Raw genomic sequence first — 19,923 nt, forward strand, 5'->3', positions numbered from 1 at the left:
GCAACAAGATATGATTTCATAGTAAAACATTTCCCACATTCTTGGCATGGAAATGGCTTCTCCCCTGAGTGAGTTCTCACATGTTTTTCAAGCTGTGATTTGAAAATAAAACATTTCTCACATTCTTGACATGAAAATAAATTCTTCCCTGTGTGAATTTTCTGATGTGCAACAAAATTCGATTCCATGGTAAAATATTTTCCACATTCTTGGCATGAAAAAAGTTTCTTCCCTGTGTGAATTCTCTGATGCTCAACAAGATGTGACTTAACATTCACAGATGACAGATCTTGGCTGTGAAGGGCTGAGGGTGTATCTGGGATAATGGAATGTTCTTCATATGTATCTTGTGTGATATCATCATCTGCTTTATAATATGAAGATATAAGATTCTCCTCTGATCTCCCGGTACAGTCATCTGCCAAGGATAAAACAGTTTGTTATTTATCAATAATAGAACCTTAAACAATTTGCACACATGTCCAGTCAGTCCCATGTACAGTCAGTCCCATGTCCAGTCAGTCCCATGTCCAGTCAGTCACATGTTATTTTTTGCATTTTCGTTTCCCCCCCCCCTCACCTTCAAAGATCCAGAACCCTTTATTTTTTCCTATCCCAAGACCCATACGAGGGCTTGTTTTTTTAACCATACCATGGCTTGACCAATTGTACTTTGTAATGACACCTTTCATGTTACCATAAAGTGTACTGCGAAACTGGGGAAAAAACTGCGGGGGGAAAAAAAAAAAGGAGAAATAATAATTTCGGATGCTTTCGTTTTTACAGTGCCCTTTGCTTTAATCTTATTGACCCAAAAAATAAAAAATAACAGGTCCGCTTTACTCTAAATTGCACTGTAAAAACTAAAGCATCCAAAACTACTTAATTTTTTCCAGAGCATTTGTTTAATTTTACTATTGGTAAAAAAACAAAAAAAAAAATTCTGACCTTCAATTGTTGTACTTTTTTATTTTTCACTCTACAGGTCTGTATGGAGGCTCATATTTTGTAGATGGGAATTTTTTGACAGACTTTTTTATGCATTTTTTCCGCATTTTTTGAGACAAAAAAAGAAAATCCTCAATTCTGGCGTTTAGTATTTCTTTTTGATTACTCCGTTTACTATGTAGGATCAATAACATATTTTGATAATTCTGAAATTTTTTTCTTTTGTTCATAGATTTTATTTGAAAAAACGGAAGTGTAGGCAATTTTAATTAGGGGATGGTCTTTTTCATATTTTTTTTTAAATTCGTAATTTTTTTTCCTCAAAAGGGCATTTATAAGCAATCACTAGATTGCTTATACAGATCAATGCTATACTAGTTAGATCAGTTCTTTGCTGGCACAGCCTGCCTGAGGCAAACTATCGGTAGAATTACTATGGCAGGTACACGGCTGCCATAGTGACCGATCAGCGCCACAATCACATTGCAGGGATGCCAATCGGGCACCTGACACTTAGCCTTTTAAATGCCGCAATCCATTGTAGCATTTTTGTTTGTAGCATTTAAAGGCTCAAATTACCAACATCAGCAGGATCACCGATGTCAGTCATTGTCAGAAAGTGCAGGGTGCTGATAGCAGCCGACACCCGCCATATATATTTTCTGTTAGAGCGCAGCTGTCATACATGTACAAGAGTCTGCATGACGTTGGCCTCTTGAATCAGTAAACCTGCGGTCAACAATTTTCTCATACCCTAAAAACAGGAAGGGCGCAATCTATCAAATAATCCAAAAGATACTCTTCTTTCCCTCTTTATACATTTTAGTGAAAAGTCTGCCAAACCTGTCGATTTCCACAGGACAAGTGAACCCTTTAAATGGGTAATTACGTGCCCCAGCCTTCTGAACATCTGGTTCAGAAGGCCTGGAGCAGCGGCCGCAACATCATGGCCACGCCCCTCCATTGATGTCTATAGGAGTGGGCTCCGTCCCTAGACATCTTATTCCTATCTAAAGGATGGGGGATAAGATGTTTGATGGCGAGGATCCCGCTGCCAGGGACCCCCGTGATCTCGGCTGCGGCACCCCAGACATCCAGTGCATGGAGCAAACTTCACTCCGTGCCGGATGACTGGCAATGCAGAGCCGGAGGTTTGTGACGTCACGCCCCCTCAATGCAGGTCTATGGGAGGGGTGTGTGGCTTGAGGGGGCGTGGCTGTGATGTCACGAGTCTACGGCGCTGCACCCGACGCTCTAAACGAATGACAGGTGCAGCAGGGAGATCCGCTTCATGCAATCAGCAATTTTCCGCTTCATTTTTAATGACAAACGGTATTACTTGCTCATGTCTGTTATGATGGGCAGTAAATCTGTGGGAGGTCTGGCAGTACCGGAAGTATTACTTGGCGGACCATCTCCACCATCTCTCTGCCAGGTCCTCATACTATGTTTATAGTAAATGAATGGAGAAGGGGGTCCAGCTCTCAGATGAATCGCTGTTAAAACATAGCTTTTACTAAGTCACTTTCAAACATGAAACAAAGGAAAACATAAAACCTAATAGTGTGTTAAAAATAGCACGCCGATGCATTTCAAGCTTACGTCAAGCTCTTTGTCATGGCATGACTAAGAGCTTGCCAAAAGCTCGAAACGTGTCGGCGTGCTGTTTTTAACGCAGGTTTTTGTTTGTTCCATGTTTTAATATGACTTAGTAAAAGCTATGTTTTAGCAGCGATTCATCTGAGAGCTGGACCCCCTTCTACATTCATTTGCTATACCCGGGAAGCGGCCCGCATAGTCCGTGCTCCAGAAATTGTACTACAGCCGGAGTCCCTCTACATTGTGTCCATATTGGGTGGTGAGCTGAGCATTGTTTTCATTCCATTTACCTATGTTTATAGTAGGCGGATGGAGATTGATAAATTGAGGCTGACCCCAATCCACCCTAATTACCTACTCTGGTCTACCCACCCTCTTACTGCCCCATTACACCCCCTCCTAGGCCCTATGTCCTTCTCCCAGTATGTCTGGGGTTATTGTGCTGGGAAGTATGGGCTCTGTTCTCCTTCTTCTCCCTGAAGTTCTTCCTTTATCACTTAGAAATCCCATCCAGTGTGACTTCATGTATGGTTCGTATATGGGGCCCAAAAAACACTCTTTTGCTACGCTGATGTGGTGGATCCATTTTCTTGTACTTTGCTTTCCTAAATGCAGAATTCCCTCCTCCGAACGGCTGCGATACCTACACATACTCCATCATGGACTCCAAATTGGGGGCGCTGGCGGTATCTATCCCTATGAAGTTTGAACAGCTCTGCAGCCAGGCCCTTCTCTCTGATATGTTCTCTATTTTATAATGCTCCGGTGGGAGATGGTGCGCCTGCTCATAGGTAATATCACATGCCCTGTTATATGGGATATGTCGGTGGGGTGGTGGAGGTCGACCCTTCATATCTTTTGGTCATGCCCGTTGATAGGGGGGTTATGGGCTGAGGTTGGCCGGTTGGTGATGGATTTGTTTGGGGTTGTACCTTTGGACCCTATGATTTACCTCTTCCACTTGTCCCTCTTCCCTCCTTGGGGTAGAAGGGTGTTATATTACTTCTGCATGTCTTTTTAGCGGCTAAAACACTGATAGCTAAATTATGGAAAAAGGTTAGCCCCCCCTTCCCTGTTGGACCTAGTAGCCAGGATACAGGAAGTCCCTCACCCTTTGGAGTCCCTCACAGCCTCACTGAATAATACTATGGACTAATTTACCTCCATATGGGAACCCTGGGATTATTTGGTAGATGGACGGCCTTCCTGACCCCTTCCCATCCCTCTTTTGATCCCTTACTTCTTGTGCCCCCCTCCCCCCCTCTGCTGTCTGTTTTTGTTTGTCTTCTGTGTTCTCTAACAATAGCCTATACTGCACTATATAAGCAAATAATTTTCCGGAGTGCTTCTTTAGGACATGCAGAGAACATCATGTACATCAGATCCAAGATGGAGGACACAGAGCAGATGAACCTTATAACTGTAGAAAGTGGTTCTTTATACAAAAGAAATCAGTGTACACATCAACAAACACTTAACACAGCGCCACCTATTGACTTAAATATACTTCAGACAACATTTAACAAATCTGCAGCTGTTGCTTGTATTTCAACAAATCTTTTATCTTTTCATCTACATATAAAAGGAGCTTATAGTTCCTTAGTCAAAAAATTGGGAAAATACTTTTCACTTCTAAGTAGTGACAGAGGATGATGAAGAAATAAGCCTCTGCATTCAAAAAATGTACGAGAAATACCTGTTTACTAGAAACAGAGAACAAGTACATGAGATATAAGATGGAGGATACAGAGAAGACTGATGGAAAGTGGATAAGACTGATGGAAAGTGGATAAGACTGATGGAAAGTGGATAAGACTGATGGAAAGTGGATAAGAATACCAGAGGAACCAGGAACATGGATAAACATTCACAGTTAACACAGCGCCACCTGCTGACTTCCAAATACATCCACCAACATATAAAAGATGATAATATGTCTTAGTCCCAAAATTGTAAAAAAATACATTTCCCTCATAATGACTGACAGCAGAAGATGATTTTACATCCATATTATAAGCTCACAGCATGTGTCATAGCCTATAACAGTGTCACAATTTTATCCAGATTTCATTCATATTTAGGTTAAATGGGGAATATATACAGCACAAAAAGTGACAGAACAGCCGTACACTAATTTTTAGATATTTGTAATTCCCTGTGAAATTGCTTCCCTACATTTAGTGGTTACTACTCACCTTGGGGGTTAACTGTAGGAATGTCCTCCTTATACTGCCCATCACCACTCACATCTGTCTCTTCTTCTTCTTCCTTTATGTCTGTAGCATTAATATAGATCAGATCTTTCCCTGTACGATTGTCCTCCTTATACTGCTCATCACCGCTCACATCTGTCTCTTCTTCTTCATCCTTTATGTCTGTAGCATTAATATAGTTCATATCTTTCCCTGTAGGAATGTCCTCATATTGCTCATCACCGCTCACATCTGTCTCTTCTTCTTCTTCCTTTATGTCTGTAGCATTAATATAGTTCATATTTTTCCCTGTAGGAATGTCCTTCTTATACTGCTCATCACCGCTCACATCTGTCTCTTCTTCTTCCTTTATGTCTGTAGCATTAATATTGATTAGATCTTTCCCTGTAGGAATGTCCTCCTTATACTGATCATCACCGCTCACATATGTCTCTTCTTCCTTTATGTCTGTAGCATTAATATAGTTCAGATCTTTATCCTTCTCCATAAGCTGTAAAAGAAATATCATAAAAGTCATGAGACAGTAGGAGAAGTCACTTAGAATGTTTTAGGGTAAAAAAAGATTATTAGAGCGCAGCTGTCATTTTAGGTATCTTATCAGGATAAGCTGCCGTGTGTGTGTACATAACAAGTAGTACTGTTTCTGGCCATTATATACATTAACATATATATGGCATTTTTGTTCAGATTTCTGCTCTAGAGGTTTCATTTCTAGTTGTCCCTAAGATGGTGGGTGCAGCCTAGCCTCTATGATGTCTCCCATACATTCCACACACGGAGAAGAGGATCCTATTCTTCTCTTTATAGGACACTCTATAAAATCAGCTGTAGCATGGAGGACATTACAGATCAGTAGTGAGTAGTCTACATTGTAAATCAAGCCTTGAGGTAAATTCAATGGATCTGGACCTGCTGTTCTACCCAACCAGAGTAGGGTAGAACTCCACTATAGGGACCATTTGGCCTACCTGGCAAGCAGCTACCCGCACCAGGACTACTCTCAGGGAGTGACCTTGTTGAGTCTAAGGTTCCTACCGATAAGGTTCCTACCCTTTATCCCACACTCCAGGATGTGCAAACTGTAACTCTGCTGGTAGGAGACACCAGGACATTTTCCGTGAGTGGTCCTGGTGTCTGTAGCCATTTGCCAAGTGGGGCAGATGGTCCAAGTGGCAGACACCGGTAATCAGGCAGAGGTGGGACTGTATGGAGGTGTTAGTAGTAGGCTGGAAGTGAGGTAGTGGAGTCAAGTTTAGGTAGAAAAGTGGCGGTAGACAACTAGGATAAGTGAAGGAAATATTAGAAACACATGCACTGGCTGATTAACCCTTAAAGGACGGACCCATTTTTTACCTTAATGATCAGGCTCTTTTTTATTTGATGTGTCTTTTCATATGGTAACTTTAGAACATTTTTTCTGAGCGGAGCGATTCAGAGATTGTTTTTTCGTGACATATTGGCCGACATTTATCATTGTCTTTAGACAGTTTTTTGTGTCTAGGAAAGGCGCAAGCAGGTTTATTTGCACCTTTTTTTTGCGCCTTTTGGTTTACACATTTCTGCTGATTTTGAGTTGCAATCCACTGATTTTGGAAGGGTTTTAGGAACTGCACCTTTTTGTAAAAAAAAAAAAAAAAACGCAAAAAGGCACAAAGCCACTGAAAAGTCTCTAAAACTACACCAGCCCAGACTTAGCTTAGCTTTTTGGTGTATGTGAAGAGAGAAATTTCTGAAAATATGAGCTGCACAAAACTTATCAAATCCTCTGCGACCATTTAATACATTTGGTTCTGCTAAACATTACAGCACACAAAAAAGGTGTAGAAAAATGCTTCACTTACACCTACAATGAAAAATGCTTCACTTACACCTACAATGATAAATGCTTCACTTACACCTACAATGATAAATGCTTCACTTTCACCTACAACGAGAAATGCTTCACTTACACCTACAATGATAAATGCTTCACTTACACCTATGATAAATGCCGGCCAGTGTACTTTATATAAGTGGTACATTTTTGTTGACACATCCAGCATAATTTGTGAGTAATTCCAAAATATTGTGAAAAACTGGAAAATTTCTGGCATTTTTCAAAATTATTTTTATGGTGTTCACTGTGCGGTAAAAGTCATGTTATATTTATTCTGTGGGTCAGTACGATTATGGTGATACCCATTTTATATAGCTTTTTATGTTCTTTTCCCTTATGTTCCAACAGCCGTAACTTTTTTATTTTTCGTTCGACGCCATTGAATGAGGGCTTATTTTTTGCAGGACAAGCTGTACTTTTTATTGGTATCATGTTTGCGATACGTGCTACCTTTTTATCCTTTTTATTCCCCTATTTGTACCAAAATTGGTGAATTTTGTGCTTTTTCGTTGTTTTTCTTTTTCACGCGGGATAATTTACATCATAGCTTTATTGAACACGTCATTACCTGGCAATACCTAGTATGTATATGATTTGTGTGTTTTTATTTTTTAAATAAAGGGCTTTTATTGGGAAAGAGACATGACTTTTTTTTTATATACTTTTATTGAAAAACCTTTTATTATTTTATTTTTCACTTTTTTACAGGTTATACTGTGCTGCAATACATTTGTACTGCAGCACAGTATAACCTGATCTGCTGCACACACTACAGTCTCTGCGATCTAGACTATGGCTGGATCTCACAGGCTTCCATAGCTGGCAGACAGGAGGCCATCAGCTGGCCTCCTGCTGCCATAGCAACCAACGGTGAGCCGCGATCGTATCGAGAAGCTGCCGTTGGTGAACAGGGGGAGCACCCTCCCCCTGTCAACACCACAGATGTCGTGATCAGGATTAATAATGGTATCTATGGGGTTAATGCTGCCGGGAACGGCTCTGCGACGGGACCCCGGCTTTGATTGACAGCTGGGTCCTGCCGCCGATCTCCTAAGCTGCGCGCGGCAGAGCAGGAGATCAGCAGCACGTATGCATATGTCTCAGCGCGTGAACATGTCGGGTGCTGAGACATATGCATACGTCCTGTAGCGGTAAGGAGCCAGAGGAAGAAACAGAAGGAGGGATGAAGGCAGAAGCCGAAACTTGTCATTGGGAACCCAGCGGCAGTGAGTGTTGGGAACGGCAGGAGCACGCAGGCTGTAGACATGGAGGAGAATTTAATTAATTTTGGGGCCCCTGTTTCTAGGGGGCAGACCAGGAACTTTGCAGTCTCTGTGTGTCTCTGCTCTCTAAATTCACCCCCCCCCCATAATGGTAACCATTTCATTATCATGATGCCAAAACTGACATGACAGGAGGAGTTATCTGAGCCCCATAGCTGTGCACCTTTCTCATTCCACAAGTATAAAGCATATAATACTGTAGGATAAAACAAGACTGAACACAAGAGCTTCACAGCCCTTCTACAGATCATAGGGAATATCTCCATCTACCTGATCCTGATCCTGTGGAAGAAGAGGACGGGGACACCTCTCTGCTGCTGTTCTCTTACTGGATCTGACTGTAGGGAACACATACAGAGACTGAATTCATTCTTTACATACAAATAATGAGAGGACGTGTGTATATAGTCATGTCTATTACCTGCTGATGTGAGGGGCTGCTGATCCTCCATCATCACCTGATCCTTGTGTCCTTCTACATACTCCCACTCAGGGGTCAAGTCCTGGGGGGAAAAAAAGCGTGGAAACTCACGCAAGATTTCTAATACATCCTGCCCCAGTTTGCGCAAAAAAACCCCCAAAAAAACGTCCATGACTTGACATCCTGCACGGTTCCAGGCTTCTTGCAGGCCGCAGGCATACAGCTGCCTATGGTTTATAAGAGTTTAGTAACAGGGTAAGACTCATTGCTCAGTCACAGATATTAACTGTATACACATCTTTTTTTTATATAACAGGTTAACCCTCTGTGTTATCCTACTAGGGGGCCATTCACACCACCATTTAAAATGATGCTTAGAATATACATAAAGTATTGCCCGCACATACTGTGGTGTACTGGCAGTGGTCTCTTTCACTTTAATGGCATAAACGTAGTCAAATAGTGACTAAATTTTAGTCCATTCCCTGAATGTATGTTTACTTTGCAGCACTGTACAGCACAGCAGACCACACTTTTTAGTCACACTAAATAAACATATACATGCAGAAAATAGACTAAACATAGATACCAGCCCTTGACTATGTTTAGGCCACTAAAGTAAATGGGGGCATTGCCCCTACACGCAGTATATGTACAGTATATGTTGACAGAATATATACCCTAAGTGTAAGGTTAAATCATTATGTGAATATACAGGACCGTATATAGTAGCCAGAGAAGGAGAGAACAGAGGTAACTACTGCCCCCTACCTCAACTTCTACAAATATTCCCACATATGGTGACCATATAATCATAGATATCAGCTGTACACGGGCTCTGTAGACCATATAAGTGATTACATACAGTTACATCATGCCTCGCACGTGACGTCTTCTCTGATCATTCATTTACTTTCCTTTTTCTTCTCTATCTGGCCCAGAATGTCGTGACTATTAATTCCAGACACAACTCGTCTCCCCAGAACCTGCAAGACAAACATTTTAGGCTCTGCACTTTTCCAGCACCTATAGTGCCCCAAACAGTAATAATGCCCCCCTGTAGAGATTACCAGCCCTCCTGTATAGCCCCTATACGGCAGTAGGCCCCAACCAAAGTTAGTTACCATCACAGTCCGACTCCACAGTAGCGGCTGTTCTGCTCCTCATTGGCAGGCAGCGGAGGGCCCGATGTATTCTAGCAGACGTGACTGTCTCAGCACGTCTACTCCCAGCAGCCATTGCCCTGTTAAAGTGGTAGAGGGCGGCTGCATTCCTAATGTGGTAACGGCCCTGGGTGACTGTCACTCAAGACTTCACACTGTAACAAATTACCTTTCTGTTAACAAACCCTTCATAGAATTAAAGGACATCTGCAGCGCTGGTATTTTAAAAAAAAGTTTACCTAATCTGATAACTCTTTGAAAGTTCTATCTAACAATACCTCATTTGTCCAAATCAGTCCAGCCGTTCTCCGGTAATTGCCGCCTGAAGCAGTAAGCAGCCATGTCATAAAGACTACATTTCCCATAACTCCCTGCGCCCTGTTTCCTGTAAGCTGCTGCTCTCTCCCCCTAGGAAATTATAATAAAGTGACGCCCACAGCTCCTTCCCTTGTCCAATAGGAGAGCAGGCTGCAGCACATACTTGCTATGAGAGCACACTGCTGGTGTACAGTGTATGGTGAAACACAAACAATCCCTATAAAGCACTGTTGTCTATAGTTATTGTAACACTACAACTCCCAGCATGCCCAGACAGCTATGTGCTGTCAGGTCATGCAGGGAGTTGCAGCGGTGCCTCCAGCTGTTGCAAGACTACAACTCCCAGCATGCTCCGACATCTGAAGGCTGTCTGGGCATGCTGGGTGTTGTAGTTTGGCAACAGCTGGAGGCACATTGGTTGGGAAACACTGCTCTAAAGGTATTTACTAAAAGGCTTCAAGCATATTCCTGTTAGTTACGGCAGCGTAACTAGCAGGGATATCATTGGCCTGCTAAAGTCACATGTCCGGCCCCGGCTCTGTGGTGAGTGCGCAGGCGCAGATGCAAGACTGTGATTGGCCAAGAGCGTTTGTAGAGATGCGCGAATTTACAGTAAATTCGATTTGTCACGAACTTCTCGGCTCGGCAGTTGATGACTTTTCCTGCATAAATTAGTTCAGCTTTCCGGTGCTCCGGTGGGCTGGAAAAGGTGGATACAGTCCTAGGAGACTCTTTCCTAGGACTGTATCCACCTTTTCCAGCCCACCGGAGCACCGGAAAGCTGAACTAATTTATGCAGGAAAAGTCATCAACTGCCGAGCCGAGAAGTTCGTGACGAATCGAATTTACTGTATTTACTGGGCGTTTGCACAGCTCAGCAAATCGCGGCTGTGCAAATGAAGATGCCATGAATATGTAAACTGTGGGCGTGACCCACAGGAGGCTGGGGGGGGGGGGCAGCAGAGAGCGGAGAGGATTATTACAAAGGTGACGTTTCGTTACCAAAATGGCCGCGGCAAGCAGAATGAATAGGGGACGAAATTCATCATTGAGATACCCAGTCTGTACTTCCGGATTTCGGAAACTGGAAGATTTGTGCATATTACTGAGTGGAGGTAATTAATAATGTTATATAATTTAGGATTATCTTTTAAATGGTCCAAAAGACTTGCTCCGGAGTCCTCCGTGACGTCAGGACTCCTCCCCCGTGTGACATCACGCCCCGTCCCCTCAATGCAAGTCTATGGGAGGGGGCGTGACGGCCGTCACGCCCCCTCCCATAGACTTGCATTGAGGGGACGGGGGCGTGACGTCACACGGGGGCGGAGTCCTGACGTCACGAACTTCCGTTCCCGTGGACGGGACCCAGACCCTCCAGCACTTCCGGACAACAAACAGGTGGGTGCCGCATGCTATATTGCGGGGGTCCCCAGCGATCAGACATCTTATCCCCTATCCTAAGGATAGAGGATAAGATGTCTAGGGTGGGAGTACCCCTTTAAGGCCACAGACCATTTTGGCCTGGAAGACCCAGAAAGTTGACTTTTTTTGCTTTTTTCCTCCTCGCTTTCTAAGAGCTATAACTAATTTCCCCATCCACAGACCCATAAAAGATTTGTACTATGTAATGGCATCACTTGTTTTACTATAAAGTGTATGGCGCAACCAAAATAAATATAATTTGTGTATATAATTATTGTAAATGTTGCTTTATTATATTGTTTTGTATGGCATAATTGCTTGTGGAACTCCTTACTGTACACCCCCCCCCCTTGTTTTGGCGCCCATTTTGGGGCCTTATAAACCTGTACCTGACCTGACTTACCCTAATCTGAGGAAAGGAGGGCTCCTCCCAAAATGCGTAATCCTGTCTTTTATTATTTTTGGTCAATACACGGTCCTGCTGAGGACTACTTCAAACTACTTCTGGCATCCGCCTCATTCATCCATAGTCTGCAGCGCCATTCCAAGGGTTTCTTCTTCATTTCCATATACCTCTCCAGGACGACTGTTGTCTTCTCCTGCAACGCACTGGCTGAGCAGCGACTTGTTGTACCCCGATACTTTCTGGGGTGATATAAGCATTTATAATTTTCCTAAGGTGTACGGCCATCTATAAGCTCCGTGGGACTGCCCCCCACTAATCTTCCTCTCGCCAAGGGTAGTACACGAGGCGCCATCCGTCGGTCCTTTTTCTTTTATTTCCACAGGTTCTCTGTCATTGACTGTAAGTGCGCGGCTGCTGACAGCTCCTGCACTCTCTTGTTAGGCTGGGTTCACACTACGGTTTGTAATTACAGTTCCCGTATATGGCTGGGAGGAGGGGTGGGCGGGGCTTAATTGCGGCGCCCGCACTCAGCCGTATAGGGAACCGTAGTTAATGTATGTCTATGATCCGACAGGAGTGAACCGCAGCCTCCGGTCGGCTGCTTTTTCGGCCGTATGCGGTTTCCCGACCGCAGGCAAAAAAGTGGTCGACCACGTTTTTGCTTGCGGTCAGGAAACCGCATACGGCCGAAAAAGCAGCCGACCGGAGGCTGGGGTTCACTCCGGTCGGCTCATAGACATACATTAACTACGGTTCCCGAATACGGCTGAGTGCGGGCGCCACAATTAAGCCCCGCCCACCCCTCCTCCCAGCCGTATACGGGAACCGTAATTGCAAACCGTAGTGTGAACCCAGCCTTAGTCGGTCTGCTGCTCAGGATGTACCAGGGCACCAACATGTACATTTACCTCCAATGGGGGAGATTTATTTAAACCTGTGCAGAGGATAAGTTGACCAGTTGCCCATAGCAACCAATCAGATCATTTCTTTATTTTTTTTAAAAGGCCTCTGAAAATGAAAGCAGCAATCTGATTGGTTGCTATGGGCAACTGCTCCACTTTTCCTCTGCACAGGTCTTTATCTCCCCCAATGTTCTTAAGGGGTTATCATTCTGATAACACACTGTAACAAACCTCCTCCTCATGTAATCTCCTTACTACTGGGATCGCACACTGATAACACACTGTAACAAACCTCCTCCTCATGAAATCTCCTTACTACTGGGGTCACACACTGATAACACACTGTAACAAACCTCCTCCTCATGTAATCTCCTTACTACTGGGATCACACACTGATAACACACTGTAACAAACCTCCTCCTCATGTAATCTCCTTACTACTGGGATCACACACTGATAACACACTGTAACAAACCTCCTCCTCATGTAATCTCCTTACTACTGGGATCACACACTGATAACACACTGTAACAAACCTCCTCCTCATGTAATCTCCTTACTACTGGGATCACACACTGATAACACACTGTAACAAACCTCCTCCTCATGTAATCTCCTTACTACTGGGATCACACACTGATAACACACTGTAACAAACCTCCTCCTCATGTAATCTCCTTACTACTGGGATCACACACTGATAACACACTGTAACAAACCTCCTCCTTATGTAATCTCCTTACTACTGGGATCACACACTGATAACACACTGTAACAAACCTCCTCCTCATGTAATCTCCTTACTACTGGGATCACACACTGATAACACACTGTAACAAACCTCCTCCTCATGTAATCTCCTTACTACTGGGATCACACACTGATAACACACTGTAACAAACCTCCTCCTCATGTAATCTCCTTACTACTGGGATCACACACTGATAACACACTGTAACAAACCTCCTCCTTATGTAATCTCCTTACTACTGGGATCACACACTGATAACACACTGTAACAAACCTCCTCCTCATGTATTCTCCTTACTACTGGGATCACACACTGATAACACACTGCAACAAACCTCCTCCTCATGTAATCTCCTTACTACTGGGATCACACACACTGATAACACACTGTAACAAACCTCCTCCTCATGTAATCTCCTTACTACTGACTGGAATCACACACTGATAACACGGTCAAGGCCTTTTGCGTGCTGAACGTATACCTACCTAAACTAAGCTACGACTGAAAATGTGAGCGACACATACCCCTAACTCACCTAACCTGCCTCTAAAGGTGCGAGTAACATATACCTACCTCACCTAATCTGCAGCTAGAGGTGTGCCCAGGCTGCCGTCCGGGGTACACCTTAAGAGGGCAAAGCCCAGCATACATAGGGAAGTAGAATAGTATTTAAACTTGAGGTAAGACAAGGGTTCACTGCCGAACTAGCACATGGACCATGGCCTACACAAACAGCCCTTAGTGAAGTATCAGTGGAACTAAGGACCCCCCTGCCATTACCCTTACTCGCCAAGACGCCACTAATAATCCCTAAACACCACGTGCACATTCACCGTATTAACCTGTCAGGTAAACTGATGAAAACCGGTTCCTCCCACCACTAGACCACGTGGACCCCCACTAATAAACGCCCGTCATACACTGCTTGCATGTCAAAAGGGGCCAAACCCGACAAGCCATAGGAAAAAGTATGGACAATAACGATGATAAGAACCCCACAGCCATATGAATAGGACATTACAAAAGTGCGCTGTGCCTGTAGACGTAACCAGTCCTACCGAAAAGAAAAATCGCTTGAGAACGAGAGAGGCCGCGCTCAATCCTAGAGCCCACAGCAGTGATCGGTCCAGCTCCACCCAAAGACCGCGAAGGGGATTGTCGAGACCAATCCTGGATTATAACCATTGCTACAAGCCACTCGTCCACCTACATGACGGAACTGTAGAGTTTCTAACCTAACCTCAAAGCAACGATGGACCTACAAGAGAAAAGACCTCATAGTGAAAAGATGGGGAGATTGGAACTGGAAAAATGCAGAGTCTAACATGTTTGTCCCGCAGATGCAGAAGAGATGAAGTTTTGGCTGGAAGAAGCCGTCATGTTGGTCTGATCTGAATGGGGAAGAAAAGGAAGGAAGAAGAAAAGACGTGATTGTGAGTCCCTAGATGCCATTTTATGGCTACGTTCATACCTGCGTATTTTCTTCTGCCTATTTGCTTTAGTAGATTTTGCTGCCCACTGACTTTAAGCAGTAGGAAAATCTGCTGGGCAAATCTCCAGCAGAAAATACGCAGGAGTGAACGTACCCTTAATCACGTATGGAGTCCAACAACAAGGTTTAGATGTTCAAATCAGGGCTGAAGATTTATTGCACCATATAACAGAAAATGCTTTGAACATGAAACCTTGGAGTTGTGCTGTTACTTTCTTTGTCTTTCGCTACTGTTTACAGCTGGTATCTACCTCTATATGGTCCTGTATATAATCACTTACATGGTATACAGATCCTGTGTACAGCTGGTATCTACCTCTATACAATCCTGTATATAATCACTTACATGGTTTACAGAGCCAGTGTACAGCTGGTATATACCTCTATATGGTCCTGTATATAATCACTTACATGGTATACAGATCCTGTGTACAGCTGGTATATACCTCTATATGGTCCTGTATATAATCACTTACATGGTATACAGATCCTGTGTACAGATGGTATCTACCTCTATATGGTTCTGTAAATAATCACTTACATGGTTTACAGAGCCAGTGTACAGCTGGTATATACCTCTATATGGTCCTGTATATAATCACTTACATGGTATACAGATACTGTGTACAGCTGGTATCTACCTCTATATGGTCCTGTATATAATCACTTACATGGTATACAGATCCTGTGTACAGCTGGTATCTACCTCTATATGGTTCTGTATATAATCACTTACATGGTTTACAGAGCCAGTGTACAGCTGTTATATACCTCTATATGGTCCTGTATATAATCACTTACATGGTATACAGATCCTGTGTACAGATGGTATCTGCCTCTATATGGTTCTGTATATAATCACTTACATGGTTTACAGAGCCAGTGTACAGCTGGTATATACCTCTATATGGTTCTGTATATACTCACTTATATAGTATACAGATCCTGTGTACAGCTGGTACCTACCACTATATGGTCCTGTTTATAATCACTTACATGGTATACAGAGCCCGTATACAGTTGGTATATACCTCTATATGGTCATGTATATAATCACTTATATGGTATATAGATCCTGTGTAAAGCTGTTATCTACCACTGTATGGTGAATATATTTGGAAATATGGGGGGAGATTTATCAAAACCGGTGCAAAGGAAAAGTTGCTGAGTTGCCCATAGCAACCAATCAGATCGCTTCTTTCATTTTTAAAAGGGCCTGTGCAAAATGAAAGAAGTGATCTGATTGGTTGCTCTGGGCAACTTTTCCTCTGCACAGGTTTTGATAAATCTCCCCCAAGGTCTTTTGTATATTTTCTTTTATTCAGTAACAAATATAGTGTTATTAGTCAGTGGTAATGGTGGTGTGGTTAGGGCCACGGTTAGGGTCGTGGCTTGGGGTATGGTCTCTAGCCCTCTGTTTTTTGCAGACCTTGCAATGCCCCTGAGTGTATCCCACCTAAAACCGTGACAGGCATAACAGGTATACAACCGCCCATGTGTCCTGCTGCTATTGCTCTGAAAATGTGTCAGAAACAATAGCTCAACTAGTGTACTCCCATGTGGACGTGGAGGCAAGCAGAGTATTTAATAGCGTCTATAAGGATGTGCTGCGAGTGGATCATGATTAATTGCTTGACAATGTGTAAATGCACATGATGTGATCAAATATGTAATATGTAATGAATAATGACCTGTAATTACCCTGCAATAACCATGCCCAAGTGAACCAATGAGATGTGTACACATACAGCTCAGCTACATGTGCATTACACATATACAGCTCTACTGTGTACACATACAGCTCAGCTACATGTACATTACACATATACAGCTCTACTGTGTACACATACAGCTCAGCTACATGTACATTACACATATACAGCTCTACTGTGTACACATACAGCTCAGCTACATGTACATTACACATATACAGCTCTACTGTGTACACATACAGCTCAGCTACATGTACATTACACATATACAGCTCTACTGTGTACACATACAGCTCAGCTACATGTACATTACACATATACAGCTCTACTGTGTACACATACAGCTCAGCTACATGTACATTACACATATACAGCTCTACTGTGTACACATACAGCTCAGCTACATGCACATTACACATATACAGCTCTACTGTGTACACAAACAGCTCTGCTACATGCACATTACACATATACAGCTCTACTGTATACACATACAGCTCAGCTACATGCACATTACACATATACAGCTCTACTGTGTACACATACAGCTCAGCTACATGTACATTACACATATACAGCATTACTGTGTACACATACAGCTCAGCTACATGCACATTACACATGTACAGCTCTACTGTGTACACATACAGCTCAGCTACATGTACATTACACATATACAGCATTACTGTGTACACATACAGCTCAGCTACATGTACATTACACATATACAGCTCTACTGTATAAACATACAGCTCAGCTACATGTACATTACACATATACAGCTCTACTGTGTACACATACAGCTCAGCTACATGTACATTACACATATACAGCACTACTGTGTACACATACAGCTCAGCTACATGTACATTACACATCTACAGCTCTACTGTGTACACATACAGCTCAGCTACATACACATTACACATATACAGCTCTACTGTGTACACATACAGCTCAGCTACATGCACATTACACATATACAGCTCTACTGTGTACACATACAGCTCAGCTACATGCACATTACACATATACAGCTCTACTGTGTACACATACAGCTCAGCTACATGTACATTACACATATACAGCTCTACTGTGTACACATACAGCTCAGCTACATGTACATTACACATATACAGCTCAGCTACATGTACATTACACATATACAGCTCTACTGTGTACACATACAGCTCAGCTACATGTACATTACACATATACAGCTCTACTGTGTACACATACAGCTCAGCTACATGTACATTACACACATACAGCTCTACTGTGTACACATACAGCTCAGCTACATGTACATTACACACATACAGCTCTACTGTGTATACATACAGCTCAGTTACATTTACATTACACACATACAGCTCTACTGTGTACACATACAGCTCAGCTACATGTACATTACACACATACAGCTCTACTGTGTACACATACAGCTCAGCTACATGCACATTACACACATACAGCTCTACTGTGTACACATACAGCTCAGCTACATGTACATTACACATATACAGCTCTACTGTGTACACATACAGCTCAGCTACATGTACATTACACATATACAGCTCTACTGTGTACACATACAGCTCAGCTACATGCACATTACACATATACAGCTCTATTGTGTACACATACAGCTCAGCTACATGCACATTACACATATACAGCTCTACTGTGTACACATACAGCTCAGCTAAATGTACATTACACATATACAGCTCTACTGTGTACACATACAGCTCAACTACATGTACATTACACATATACAGCTCTAGTGTGTACACATACAGCTCAGCTACATGCACATTACACATATACAGCTCTACTGTGTACACATACAGCTCAGCTACATGCACATTACACATATGCAGCTCTACTGTGTACACATACAGCTCAGCTACATGCACATTACACATATGCAGCACTACTGTGTACACATACAGCTCAGCTACATGTACATTACACATATACAGCTCTACTGTGTACACATACAGCACAGCTACATGTACATTACACATATACAGCTCTACTGTGTACACATACAGCACAGCAACATGTACATTACACATATACAGCTCTACTGTGTACACATACAGCTCAGCTACATGTACATTACACATATACAGCTCTACTGTGTACACATACAGCACAGCTACATGTACATTACACATATACAGCTCTACTGTGTAAACATACAGCTCAGCTACATGCACATTACATATATACAGCTCTACTGTGTACAAATACAGCTCAGCTACATGCACATTACACATATACAGCTCTACTGTGTACACATACAGCTCAGCTACATGCACATTACACATATACAGCTCTACTGTGTACACATACAGCTCAGCTACATGCACATTACACATATACAGCTCTACTGTGTACACATACAGCTCAGCTACATGCACATTACACATATACAGCACAGCTACATGTACATTACACATATACAGCTCTACTGTGTACACATACAGCTCAGCTACATGCACATTACATATATACAGCTCTACTGTGTACACATACAGCTCAGCTACATGCACATTACACATATACAGCACTACTGTGTACACATACAGCTCAGCTACATGCACATTACACATATACAGCTCTACTGTGTACACATACAGCTCAGCTACATGCACATTACACATATACAGCACTACTGTGTACACATACAGCTCAGCTACATGCACATTACACATATACAGCTCTACTGTGTACACATACAGCACAGCTACATGTACATTACACATATACAGCTCTACTGTGTACACATACAGCTCAGCTACATGTACATTACACATATACAGCTCTACTGTGTACACATACAGCTCAGCTACATGCACATTACACATATACAGCTCTACTGTGTACAAATACAGCTCAGCTACATGCACATTACACATATACAGCTCTACTGTGTACACATACAGCTCAGCTACATGCACATTACACATATACAGCTCTACTGTGTACACATACAGCTCAGCTACATGCACATTACACATATACAGCTCTACTGTGTACACATACAGCTCAGCTACATGTACACTACACATATACAGCTCTACTGTGTACACATACAGCTCAGCTACATGCACATTACACATATACAGCTCTACTGTGTACACATACAGCTCAGCTACATGTACATTACACATATACAGCTCTACTGTGTACACATACAGCTCGGCTACATGTACATTACACATATACAGTTCTACTGTGTACACATACAGCTCAGCTACATGCACATTACACATATACAGCTCTACTGTGTACACATACAGCTCAGCTACATGTACATTACACATATACAGCTCTACTGTGTACACATACAGCTCAGCTACATGTACATTACACATATACAGCTCTACTGTGTACACATACAGCTCA

General features: G+C 42.7%; 1 protein-coding gene across 1 annotated transcript in view; it reads right to left on the minus strand.

Moving 5' to 3' along the window:
- LOC130295068 (uncharacterized) overlaps positions 1–19,923 on the minus strand; it is a gene marked incomplete at its 3' end in the record, with an annotated part of 238,076 nt that overhangs the window by 167,390 nt on the left and 50,763 nt on the right. Inside the window, 3 exon segments of the mRNA XM_056545368.1 lie at positions 4,743–5,250; positions 8,190–8,257; positions 8,341–8,422. Coding sequence (XP_056401343.1) covers positions 4,743–5,250; positions 8,190–8,257; positions 8,341–8,422 — 658 coding nt within the window.

The sequence above is a fragment of the Hyla sarda genome, chromosome 1 (assembly GCF_029499605.1).
Source record: "Hyla sarda isolate aHylSar1 chromosome 1, aHylSar1.hap1, whole genome shotgun sequence".
Lineage (NCBI taxonomy): Eukaryota > Metazoa > Chordata > Amphibia > Anura > Hylidae > Hyla > Hyla sarda.